Source organism: Amblyomma maculatum, chromosome 2 (genome assembly GCF_055883805.1).
Source record: "Amblyomma maculatum isolate TAMU_Amacu chromosome 2, ASM5588380v1, whole genome shotgun sequence".
Classification (NCBI taxonomy): domain Eukaryota; kingdom Metazoa; phylum Arthropoda; class Arachnida; order Ixodida; family Ixodidae; genus Amblyomma; species Amblyomma maculatum.
The window spans coordinates 14790534-14803780 of NC_139345.1; the positions used below are offsets into that span (position 1 = coordinate 14790534).

At 49.6% G+C, this 13247-nt stretch overlaps 1 protein-coding gene across 1 annotated transcript in view; it reads left to right on the forward strand.

The window, feature by feature from the left end:
* Positions 1-7390, forward strand: part of LOC146197999 (ras-specific guanine nucleotide-releasing factor 2-like) — a 64103-nt gene extending 56713 nt beyond the window's left edge. The window contains exons 18-23 of the mRNA XM_084592548.1: positions 2326-2423; positions 2569-2653; positions 2801-2998; positions 3071-3268; positions 4948-5016; positions 7180-7390. Coding sequence (XP_084448674.1) covers positions 2326-2423; positions 2569-2653; positions 2801-2998; positions 3071-3268; positions 4948-5016; positions 7180-7338 — 807 coding nt within the window. The 3' untranslated portion in view covers positions 7339-7390. The remainder of the gene's footprint in view (positions 1-2325; positions 2424-2568; positions 2654-2800; positions 2999-3070; positions 3269-4947; positions 5017-7179) is intronic.
* Positions 7391-13247: the final 5857 nt, after the last annotated feature.

Below are 13247 nucleotides of genomic sequence, written 5' to 3' on the forward strand. Positions count from 1 at the left end.
AAAGGATCAGAGAAACCAAAAACCTCGTATCAATAAGTGACAACGGTCTTTTTGAGAAATTATGTGGAAATCTTAGTTGTTCTGGATCATATGTTTTCTCAGATATCACATCTTCTTCCTATGTGTAGGAGACTAAGCGAGTTGGAGGCAAATCATTCTTAAAGCAGTGCTAACAATCCAAGGATGCAGCACCGTTCGTGTGTCATTTCGTTGTTTGCGCTGTTTTAGGAATGGTGTCCTTCCTACACCTTCGCAAAGAAGCATACCAACGAGTTATTACAATATGTATGGCTTTCACCCGGATGAAAAGCACAAATAGTAACTTTAGAACAAAAAGAAAGGGCATTCCCGTCTAAAAACTGGTCAAGACTTTAGAAATCAGAAACCTTTGTAAAAAGTGTCTCTATAAAGAGTACAGCAACAACTCCCTAATCAGACCCTCTTTAATTCGGAAATTCGGGTAATTTAGACTAGCTGGAGTAGCGGCAAACGTAAAAGCAAGCCCACGGCGGTCGAAGCTCCTTTATTTTGGCACCTTGGTGCTAGTTTCGGTTAATTTTTGACAGGCTGCCGAAGTGTTTCTCGCGCCTTTCTGATGTGGGCGCATCGGTAGGCGCGTTCATGGTCGGCATGTCATTGTCAGTAGACCGAGAGAGTCCTGCCCGCTTAATTTCGTTTCCAGAGCTCTGCCGCCAGCCCGTACATACGACAGTTGTCAGCCGTGCACATCAGCAAACCAGCCAAGCCTATAGCTATACGTCATTTAGAACGACGATTGCCTAGTGAATGATTTTGCCTGTTTATTGAAGACAGCTGGCTACTCCGGCGCCGATGCACGCTTCCCTCGATTCTGTCCGCGTTGTTTTTCGTTTTCTTGGTTACAGTGCACCGAAACTCCATGCCCGTCATATACATATCGTAATTTGTGCGGTGAAGCTTCCTCATCCTATATGAAGCCCGTGGGAATAAGGTGCAGCGCCGTAGCGTTGCACGAAGTTTGCTGCGACCTTTATCATTATGAAGCAGTTCTGCTTCTGACACTTCTGATAGTGCACGCGGTTTAAATGTTTCATAGAACTGCAGAAAACCGTCGTTATTACGCAGTTTTCATCTCAAAATGGCAATAAATGAATTGTGTTTTCATGCGAACACTTTTGGCACTTTAGAACGTAGCTCTACTGATACCACTGTCCAAAGTCAATGAAATGCGCAAGCTAAGTACTGCGCCTGCGCCAGTTTAACCTGCGCTTCGCCACAGCAGCGCCAAGCGCTCGATCATTCGGCTCGCGGCCGGCCGAAACGCGAGTGACGTCAGCCTCGCCATCACGTGACCATCAGCTGCACCGTGCCGCTCCTCCTCCGCCTCGCCGCTGGTATAAAACGAGTGCTCTTTAACTGCGGCTCTCTTCCTCATCTAATAAATGATGCGCTGCCTGGGACGTCGACGTCTACACCCTGCCGCAAGCGTCAGGCTAAATTGGACAATCCTGCTGATGTTGCCCAACGCGAGGCCCACAGAGCTCACGCTCGTTAACGAAGTTCAGCCGTGTTGAACACCGGCAATTTTTGAGGAACCGTCCCCTTTAGGTCCAAATTAACGAGTGTTCGAGTTGTTACGGCCCTTTACGATAATAAGAACGAATATCCACGCCTGCCTTTCGTTCGAGCGCTTTGTTGTTTTAATTAGGCGGCCATTTAATAAATTCATCCACAAATGAAAAAATCAACTAACGCCAAAACTCCATTACCACGAGCTACTAAGTACAAGAGATTGTGTGTAGTATTTATTTTTCAAGACCGCCTACACAGTTGCAAATCGCCATGAATATGCGCAGAATTAAGCATAAACAACTAAGGAAACAAGTGTTAGCGAGCAGAATTCAAGTGTGGAAATGTAGTGCTTTGTTGTACAAGCGCGAAGCATGAGATTGAAGTCGATTGACAAAGATAAACTCTGTAGCACACTTTGAACAGGCGCAAATATTACGCAAATTTACCACAAAAGCAGAAGGCAGAAGGGAAAAGTTGCTGTTAGCTCACGCGTTGTGCTCGCGTTTAATCCTGGCTTAATATGAGATAGATGCGAAAGCAGTTCTTCGCTCATTAAAAAGCCAACACCTAAACATCAGGCGTCCAACGACGCCGAGATCAATTTCGACAAGGAACTGGCTCTTGTGGAGAAATGCTGCTACTGTTTGCATTTTTATTCCTTGAAGGGAGATGCAGGCAGTGCGATGGCGCGTACCTTCCCCTGTTTGTTGCGTCCAAACTAACTTTTCGTCTCCTGAAAAGCTTTTTTGTAACTCCTTTTCTCAATGACCGCAGACACCAAGTAAAGAAACTGTTGAGTCCTTGTCGGCACTCGAAATCGCCGAAGGCATGACCTACCTCGATCACAAGATATTCATCGCCATACGGAGCGAGTGAGTGCACGACTTGCTTTAATTTCTTGCTATTCTCACTGGTCATTTATTGTTCAACGCCACACTACCTTTTTTTTAATTCCTGCGCATCTGCTGAAGAGATGCGCCGCCGAACCTTACGTCCATTCCTCGACTCTTCATGCAGAGAGTTTCTGGGTCAAGCCTGGATGAAGCCTGAAAAGGCGACCAAGGCTCCTCACATTCTTCTTATGACAAGGAGGTTCAATGATGTGAGTATCTAAGGTTTGAAGTGGTTGCCACGATAACGCATTGCGGCCACATTTTAACGTTTTGCTTCAAGCAGAACAGCTCGTCCTAGAATCAAGTGGGTTTATTTAAACATAGGGACTCTGCCATTGTTGCGCCCTCGCATGCAGGTGAGTCGTTTGGTGGTGTCGGAAATTATGCGCTGCCCGGAGATGTCCAAGCGAGTGACCATCATAGACAAGTGGTCCGCCGTTGCCGACATCTGCCGCTGCCTGCACAATTTCAACGGTGTGCTCCAAATCTGCGCGGCCTTCATGAACAGCTCGGTGTTCCGCCTCAAGAAAACCTGGGAGAAGGTCTCAAAGACGGTGAGCAACGAAAGCCCTTTTGTGCGGATTATAACGCAGAGCGTGCATGCTGAGCGTATGGCATGCGTGCAGACGAAGCAGACGATCGACAAGCTGCAGGCACTGGTGTCGGCCGACGGGCGCTTCCGCAACATGCGTGACGCCCTGCACCGCTGTGACCCACCCTGCATTCCGTACCTGGGCATGTACCTCACCGACCTCTCCTTCATTGAGGAGGGCACGCCAAACTTCACTGAGGAAGGCCTGCTCAACTTCTCCAAGATGAGAATGGTACGTCTGGGACACGTGCTGGGACGTCAGGACACATGCTGCATCAAAGCACGGAGCAGAACAAATCAAATTTGCTTTGGAACGTTTCTACTTATTACTTCACACATCTGCCCCTGATTTCAGTAACTGAAGACGGAAATTAGAATGATGGAAGCGTGGAGACTATCGGTGGGCACGAATTAAGTGGAAGCATTATTTTGCATCGTGCTGAACATTTGCCTCTAAATTCGCGTACACTAATAAAAGCTGCCACTCGTCAGGCAGCGCTGGCCACATGGTGTCACTCATTGTGAAAAAATGTTTCTTCTTATTCTACCGCATGATATAAGCGAATTAACATAAACCACCGCACATACTGCTCGGCATCAAATGTTACATGTGTCGAAACGCGACGCTCGAGAGGACGTGACAAAACATGTAGACCAAACGACCGCTTTCTTTCCTTCAGTATGTGTTACCAAGCGGCCCAAACCTCCTGTTAATATTCGTGATTGTCTTTATTATTCTAATCATAAATTTTGTCTTTGCCGCCATCTCCTCGTGTACTATGAATAAGAAGTTATTTCGGGAAACTGGTGTGGACAGATTCGCAATGACCTTAGTTTATCTTTTTGGCTTTCATCATATTTGATGATGATAGTGGTGGATTTTCTTGGAGCAAGGGCAACTATAGCCAAATAGTGCCAGACACAAGGTTCATGGTCGACTTAGATTAATAATATTTGCTCTAAATCTCTCCCCATCTTTCGTAGCAAATATAGCCTGCTATAATAAAAATGTACGCCACCTACGCGCAGCCCGCTTCCACCACAAAACAACGCATTTGCGAACACATGTGAAAAAATAAAAAAATAAAAGTGTAGCATGGTGCGAGGTGCCTGGCCAAGCATTGGGTAATTTCGGTATTTTTTGCCGATTCCTTTCGAGATCCTCTACACTGTTTTGTCTTCTGCTGTGGCTTGATACACACGTGAGTCTTCACTCTGCGCTTGCTGGGGAGCTTCACAACATATTTCAGTCTGTTCACTACTGAACGACTGCGCTATTCGACATGAAAACAGTAACACCACCAATAGAAGCAATGCGTGCTTCTCGTCGCTGTGACGACGGCGACGACGTTTGTTTTTTGTTTTGTTTTTATTACGGCACGGAGGCGGTTCGGATAACCGGCGCTATTGTATATGTCTGGTCTGCCCGAAGTGGCGTCAAAGATCCATCTTCTTGTGCATTTACAAACCACGGGAAAGCTAGTCTCAATTGAAAGCCTGGTCGGTGTCCAGCAGCACTGTATATCCAACCCTGCACCTCCGATACTCCGCAGTCGAGAGTCATCTAGTAGTGCTCAGTATTCCAGCTGCTTCAGAAAAGGAGAGCCATGGCTAAGAGCTCAGGGGGCCTAATAATTAATACGCAGTTCAGGACCCGTTTGTGAGGCTGAATGCGACCTCCAACGTGCTTTTGTGTTACGATATTGAAATGTGCATGCAGCAAATCTAAGAGAAGAGCTACTAGTTTGGTCTGCTCGAAGTTTCTTGTCCGCACTTCTCGTTGTGTGCTCAATAAAAATATATATATATATATATATATATATATATATATATATATATATATATATATATATATATATATATATATATATATATATATATATATATATATATATATCTGGTTGCTTGCAGATTGCTCATGTGATCCGGGAGATTCGCCATTTCCAGCAGACTCCGTACAAGATTGAGATGATTCCGAAGGTAAGCTTTACTTTTAATTACGAAATGTAAAGGGCAAAATTGTGGCACAAGAAGGGAAACTGCAAAAGCTAATAAATATTAGATCAGTTCAGTCGTTCAGTCGTGTCCGACTCTTCGTGACCCTATGGACCATGTCACGCCACGCTTTCCAGTCTCTCACTATCTTTATATTGGCCTGGCTAAAAGCTACAGCTTGCCTGTTACCTTCGCTGCCACCTTTTTCCACATGTCTCAGTCAAAAGTCGTTTTGTTACATCTCCTCTCCTTTTATTAACTTATAGTACTACAAAAAGAAATTGCCATAATGTGCAGTGCGCCACCCTATATATGTAATAACCTCATCACGAGAGCCTTTAAGGGTTACTTGAAATAAAATAAAATAAAATAAAATAAAATGAAAAGTATCGAAACCCAACTGGAGTTTAATACTGCTTCGAAAAAAAAAAGAAAAAAAAAACAGTGCGGAGAAGAGCATCACTTAAAAACGTCATTAGTGCAGCCAGCCGTACTTTTCAACTGCGGAAAAAAAATTATGGAGGTTAAGCGGAATTAGAGGAGAGGATAGGCAGCGAACGCGATGGTTAGATGGCATCCTCGAGGCACTGCAGATGAAGTTGTGTGATGTTAGGAAGATAGTGAGAGACCGGAAAGCGTGGCGTGACATTGTCCATAGGATAACGAAGAGTCGGACACGACTGAACGACTGAACTGAACTGACAGATGTTTAAAGTTTCCGTGTCAAATGTGGTCGTTGGGGAAATTTTAAGCAGGGTACTTAACTTTTACCGATTCTGTACTCTGCCTTTGTGCACAGCCAATTATTGATTGGAAACATGGGTCAGTACATATAAAACATATCTAGATCCCATTTTTTGCTTTCAAAAACGTGTTACTCGTATAATAACTTGTTCAACCAGTACCTACCCCATTAGGCCCCTTTTTCAGCAGCTTCGCATGCAACCACTATCAATGGCATATAAATTGAAGATAGCTGAAATAGTAAACACTATAATAAGATCTAGCGGCCCCCTGTCCCTTAGTTTATTTAGGCTAACTGTTGAACAAGAGCTGCAACCAACAATCTGTTTAATTTTAAGGTAAAGGTGAATGACTCCAACCAAGTTCTTTAACAAAAAACCACGATGTTTGGGAACCGCCGAGTGGTCCCAGCACCCCTTCTTTTCTAAGAATGCGAGCGAGCGTCTCGCCCACGCATTTCATGTACGGTAACGCGTAAACCGACCACTACCATAGGACGTTTCCTTCCTCACCCCAAAGACCCTCATCCCCCCCCCGCCCCCCCCCCCCCCCAAAAAAAAAAATACCCAAGGTGTGGTATACAGAATACCCTGCTCTTTCCACCCAGCCTCATGTGTAGGCGAAATGAAAAACTTCGCAGAAAGAATTAAACAGCACATGCGGACGTCCAACAGAACGATTATACTGGATACCGAAGATAATCCGCGCAGGAGAGGCTTTTACTTGAGCCGTGGCATATTCATCAAACACCGGGGAATGTTAATCGCTTTTTGGGCACCCTTCCCTCTTCATATATCCATGGATAGTGGTCATTGAACCGGAGGTCGGCGACACAAGGTCATAAAAAGACAAGCTGCGCCTCGCTCGGAGTCACACCATGATGAAGGAGCCGAGTCGGCTCCGAAACGTCGTGATTTTCTGTTGAAGAACTTGGTTGGAGTCATTGACCTTTACCTTAAAATTAAAGTCCCCAACCAGACAGACTTCTATCAAATGTTCTCTTTTGAACAATCTGTTGAACTTATTACCTTTAAAAAGTGATTTTTTTTTTTTACGACTGACTGTGTTGTGATGTATACACCATAGATTTGTAATTCAGCTTTCCAACTTTTTTGTGCATTAATGAAGTGTGCTATGATTATGTCCTGTCATGATAGGGTCTGCCAGTATTGTTGTGCTTAACTGTTTAGCATTTAAGCCCATCACTAGCAGCGGAGGCTATGAGCTAAACCGACTGTGTGTGTACTGGTCCTTAAAAAAAATGAAGAACTGCAAATAGTTGCAAGGTCCCAAAAAGAAACTAACTGAAAGTTCCTGGCTTCAAGACCAAATCGTTCCACCCAATGACCTTGGCGGAACCTGGCATAACAGAGCTCCCTCTAACACATGACTGTGCTCTCGCAGGTGTTTAATTACCTGCTGGACCCGGGCCGGCTGATGCCTGATGAAGAGCTGTACCGGCTGAGTCTATGCCTGGAGCCGCGGTTGTCCCGGCTCGGCACTAAAGTGACGGCGCCCCCGTTCGCCCCGTCCTACGCCTCTGCCACCACATCATCTTCGTGAGCACCCCTCTCCGCCCATTTGGACCCGACACACAATCCCCCAACCACAAGCGCTGCCGTGCACCCCGAGCAGGTCTGCTCCCGGCAGGCGCACTGGTAAGGATGACGCACATCTGCTATCACAAATACTGTCATAAAATCGCACAAAATCGCCAATGACGAGTTACACTCGTCCGGCCCGATGCTGCGGTGCTGCCATCTCGAAAGACGAGTTACGGTCGTCAACTGCATTGCTTGTGATTTGGAACACTAGAGAGAGCTAGTCGAAGTTCACAGGAAACGAAAGGCGCAGTATGTCACAGTGGTTCTGTGGACACGAACCGCGCTGTAAGGGAAGGCAGGAAGGTGGGAGTGAAAGTGGAAAGAGAGAAAGAGGAGCCGTAGTGGAGGGCTACGGAGTAATTTCGACCACCTGGAGTTAACGTGCGCTGACATTAGAGGTGATTGATTGATTTATAGGAAGGGAAAAGGCATGGTATCTGTCTCACTTGTTTTCTGTGGACACCTCAACCACACCGTAAGAGAAGGGAGGAAGGTGGGAGTGAAGGTGAAAAGAGAGAACATAAATAAATAAGGTAAATTGGTTCACAGGAAGGGAAAGGCGCAGTAACTGTCACACTTGCTCTGTGGACACCCGAACCGCGCCGTAGGGGAAGGGAGGAGGGTGGGAATGAAAGTGGAAAGAGAGAAAGAGGAGCCGTAGTGGAGGGCTGCGGAGTATTTCGGCACTCGCTTAATTGTGTAATTGTGGGGAGGGAAAGACGGGGGGGGGGGGGGTCTCGTCGTCATTGGAGCAAATTTGCACATATGTATGCATGCTTGTTTTCTTTTTTTTTTCTGCAATTGAGGCGTGGGCTGCGGTGGCCTGAGCGGCAGGCGAGAGGGCGTTTAGATTTGTCTGCTTCTGAGAGCAACGCGTTAAGGCACTGGGCTCAATCGGCCGCCTTTGTAAGCTACGCCGGTTGTGTGAAGCAATTATACTGACGGAAAAATGTCCGCCCATAAGCTAAAACATTTTGTATAATTTCATAGCATAATTCTAAATGTCGACATCTACGCGCCCTAAGAAAGTGCTCTCAGTCTTGACGGTTATTTCTTTTCTGCCACTACAAAACTGCAGGTGTGTGGGGCGCTTGTGTGTGCAAGTAACTCACTGCAGGCAACCAATATATTTGTAGCACCGCCTACGGTCAGTACACTTGCATGTACATTTTCATTACGATGAGGAAAGCAAACGCAAAAACCTTGTGCGCTGCAAAGAAGCATACTGAAGACTCCCTGAGAGACAGAGAGACAGAGAGAGTAGAACGTTTTATTTACACCAGCGGATAAAGGAGCTCCGGCCCTCCGTCGCTTGGGATGGATGGCGGGGTCCCGCCTCAGACGCAGGCCTGCAGACGTTGCTGGCCGGCGGCGTCCCAGGCCAGCTGGATGGCGGCTAGCTGGAGCCCAGGGTCCGCGCTGCGCAGCATGGTCTCCCAGAGGTGCGGCGTCAGATTTAGGCCCCTCCCGAGAGAAAAGGGACAGAGGGTCCCTCTCGAGTCACAGTTTATACAGTATTCTGATCGTTCTCCTGGGAGCATATGGCTCCCAGGAGCGGGTGTGGAAATGTCCCAGTCTGAAGGCAACACCAGGCGACGGCCTGCCTGCAATTTAGGGTAGGGACTGGCGGAGCAGCCACCTGCAGCCATGGCATGGGCGGATTCGTTGCCGGGAATGCCAGCGTGAGCCGGAGTCCAAATCAGTTTTACAATTCGCGAGATTGGATATTGATGTATTATTCGATTCACCTGGGGGGCAATAAAACCACGACAGTAATTTCGTATGGAAGTTTTGCTGTCGCAGACCACAAAACGCGCCTTCGTCTGGGCGCAGGCTAGAGCTACAGCCTAGTTTTCAGGGCGACTGCGGTAATCGGTCTACCCGACCCGCTCGTTACCGCTGAAACACTAAAGGGGCTTGTCCCTCCGGCAGCATCTACGAAGGCTACTTCCTCCGGAGGCAGGCGGCTAATTTTTCTACTGAGCATTCCAGCTCTCTTTTCCCGACGCTCCTTATGGTGTTCGGGATGCATGTTTTTTGGCAGCGGAGGTATCCATAGCCTGTCCCGTATAGCCATATCTATTTCAGATCTTGGCTGGGCGCCTCCGCAAGTGTCGATCCCTAGTCTTTCTAGTATGGATCTGCCTGTGGAGATTAGACGGAGCCGCTCAACCTGTGAAGTGAGCACCGCCTCCCTGAGTCGCTTCAACACGCCAAACTACAGGGGGAAAAAAAACGACAGTAAAAAATTACGAACGTACAGAATCGGCGCTCGCTCTATTTCCCGCGCATTGCGCCTTTTGATTTAACTCTCCTCGAATTCTCTCAAGAAAAAGAAAAAAAAAACTACACAAGACACGTGTAGAATCCTTCACGTGCGACGTTGGTCCGGCCAAAGACGACAAGCGCGAGCAGCGCAGATTCGGCGTCTGGCAAGATGGGACTCGCTGCTCACATGGTCATGGGGCGCTGTGAGCGCGCGAAGCGAGAGGACGTGCAGCGTATCGGCTCCACCAAAGTTTTGGCTGGAGCAACGAAATTTCGACCTCAACCCCATCAAGTCAGCTGCGATTGTCTGCGTAAAATTGGCAGCTACCTGCGGACACCACCCGCACACAGGTGGGACTATTAAGGCATTTTTAGGGCCGATCATCACTTGCGTGTCGTGGCGGCGACGCTAGGCCTAACGGCTGCGCCGCAGCCCGGCCGTGGGTGAGTCGCCCAACAGCGGCAAGATGGCTCAACAGTTACAACGTGGCTACGACCCGGCCACCATGACCTGGTCAGAGATTTCGGCAACGTCTGCGCCTGATAGCCCGGATTCCGCGCCCATCGAGAACGCGAGGCTATTCAAATTGGTTGAACGCCGCTCCCGCAAGCGGAACGCCCCTCAACACAGCAAAACGCTGCTGTGCGCGCTGCAGCACTTCACGGCGGGCCCCCGCGTAACTCTGGACCCGTTTGGAAACCAAAGCCGCTTCCTCGGCTTCACCCCGAAGACATTGTCATCATCCTGAAGCCCCGGGTGACCGTCGCTCTCAAGGATGTCTTCCAACATGGCGAGCTGGGAGCAGCGTTCGCGGCCTACCTGGGCACCCAGGCCGCAGCATCGCTCAGCCTCCTCCCCACGTGGGAGCAAAATCTTATCGTCGCAGGCACCCGACAACCGCACGTCGCTGACAAGCTTCTGCGTGATTTCGAAATTGCGTCACCCAAAGGTCAGCTCCCCATGTACGGCCAATTGAAACTCACTGGTGATGTGTGTCGCGGCGTCATCACCGTAGCAAACTACGAGACCAGTGAGTCACTTCAAAACAAGATCCAGTGGCGTGCTGGAGAGCTTGCCGATATCCGCAAGCTTGGGAAATCAAACGTCGCGGCGCTCACTTTTGTGGGCAAAGTGGTACCGCGATTTATTCACTATAATTCAGAAGTGACCCTTGTACGTGCGTACAAGCGAACTGTCCCGGCCTGCGTGCGATGCGGTACTGTGGGCCACCGGGCGGACACATGCCCCTGCCCGGACAACGAAAAGTGCGGCCTGTGTGGCCAAACGGTGCCGACCGTCGACGGGGTCAAGGCACCTCATGAATGCAGTCCATCCTGTGCAGTCTGCGGGCAAGCCCACCCTACCAACTCACGTGACTGCACGGGAAAATTCCGCCAGCTCAAGGCACCAGGCCCCAAGGCCAAACGCCGTGAGCCCCCAGCAAAACGGCGGCAGCCAAGGCAACAAGCTCCAGGTGGCAATAGCGGAACGCCGCCTGCTGATCCTGCCACCGACATCAAAACGCCGCCTGGGAAGAAGAAGGCGCCTCCACCGCCACCGCCCAGCGGCATGGACAAGCACCACTTCCCGGCTCTTAAGACGGGTGGCGCTGCCGGCGCCCGGGCATCTGCGCCCCAACATTGCAAACAGGTGAGCAGCTGGGCGGGGATCGCCTCCTCTTCTCCCCAGCCCCCCTCTTCTCCACTCACCGTCTCCGCGCTCGATGCGGAATACAAAAAACAGATTGACGTGCTCCGGGCACAGAATGAAATTTTACTGAACAAAATTCAAAATTTAGAATCAAAATTGGCGTCCGCCGCTCCGAGCTCGCAGAACTCGGACGCGATGGAGAGCGACGCGGAGCTCTCGCCAGCCCTCGTGACAGCGATCTCCGCGATGGAGGAACGCTTATCCTCAAAAATGCAATCTATGATAGAGGCCGCTATGGACCAGATCTTCACCAAGGTCATAACTGCCATACCCGCGGTCGTCTCAAAACACATCTCGGACAACCCCCGCCTCCTCCGTCGGTCGGGGCCCATTAGGGACGTATCCCGTCCTGCAAAATTCAACCGTCGGATCATTGATTCGGACAATGAGGACAGCTGCCCCGCTCCTGCCGCAACCCCCTTGGTGCCGCAGGTAGCTGGCTCTGGGGCAGCCACTCCCTCCTCCTCCCCTCCAAAAATGTTAAATCATGGCGAAACACCTTAGTCAAAGGCGCTCTTCTACCTCCAATTCGGCCATCTCAACATTAATAACACAATGGAACTGTAGAGGCTTTAAGGACCGCACTAAGCGGGCCAATTTCCGCCTCTACCTTGAAACATTCGAGTCTGTACCAGCCGTGGTTGCCCTCCAGGAGCCAGGCCTAGGCGCCACACTTTCAAATCACACGACGTTCCAACAGGATCCCGCGTCTTGTCTTCTCGTACACAAAGCATGCACAGCCAACTTGGTGGATCTCGATCTCCAACTATGTTATTCCTATGTAATGGTGACAATTCTACCACTCCGCCGCAGGGACCCGCCATTGCATGTACTCAACGTGTACTGCCCTCCCAAACTCAAGCGAGTGACATTCGCGGACCTCTTCAGCCGCGCGCTAAGAGTAGCGGATCGCGATCCCCTCCTGATCGTGGGCGACTTTAACGCTCCCAGTCAGCTGTGGGGGTATCGCAAGGAGGAGTCGCGCGGACGTAAGTTGGCGGAACTTGCGTCCACGTTGGGCCTCACCCTCCACACTGACCCGGTCTGCCCAACACGGTTAGGAAACTCCGTGACACGGGATACGTGTCCGGACTTAACCTTCACTCGCAACATAAGACACGCAGACTGGCTCAACACCGAGGAAACCCTCGGTAGTGACCACTGCATCCTTAACATTACAATACACACACGCCCGCTCAAACGTCCCACAACACAAGCCCGTATCCCAGATTGGACGAAATTCAGGCAAAATTTTGACTCACTTGATAACACACCCATTTCCGAGCAGGGCTACTCAGCATGGTCCCAACAGCTGCTGACACACCTTCGCTCGCATGAAACACATATCCAGCTCTCAGAGGCGGTTACGGACGTGGATAACCACCTCCTACACCTCTGGGAAGCCCGTCGCAGCCTCGTCCGCCGTTGGCGACGCCAGAAACACAACAGAAAGCTTAAAGCTCGAATTGCCGAGCTCACCCAGAAAGCGGCTGAGTACGCGGCCCATCTCGCCGACTCCAACTGGGTGGATAGATGCAACACGGCCGCGCGACAAATGTCTAGCCGCAACACATGGAGCCTCTTTCGAGCCCTCATCGACCCAACCCAAACACGAACCGAAACACAGAAACATTTGCAGAGAGCCATGCATGCTTTCTCTGGCAACACTACTCAACTGGCACAGAAACTCCGGGACCAGTATCTGTGTACAGCCCAAGACCCCCGTGGATCATCATACTCTTATGCAGGCAGAGAGAACACAGAGCTGGATCAACTTTTCCAACTCCATGATCTGCGGGCGGCTCTTGCCAAAATGAAACGGGGCACTGCCCCGGGAAGGGATAAGGTCACCGTCAAACTTTTGACGAACCTGCCCGACTCGGCATACC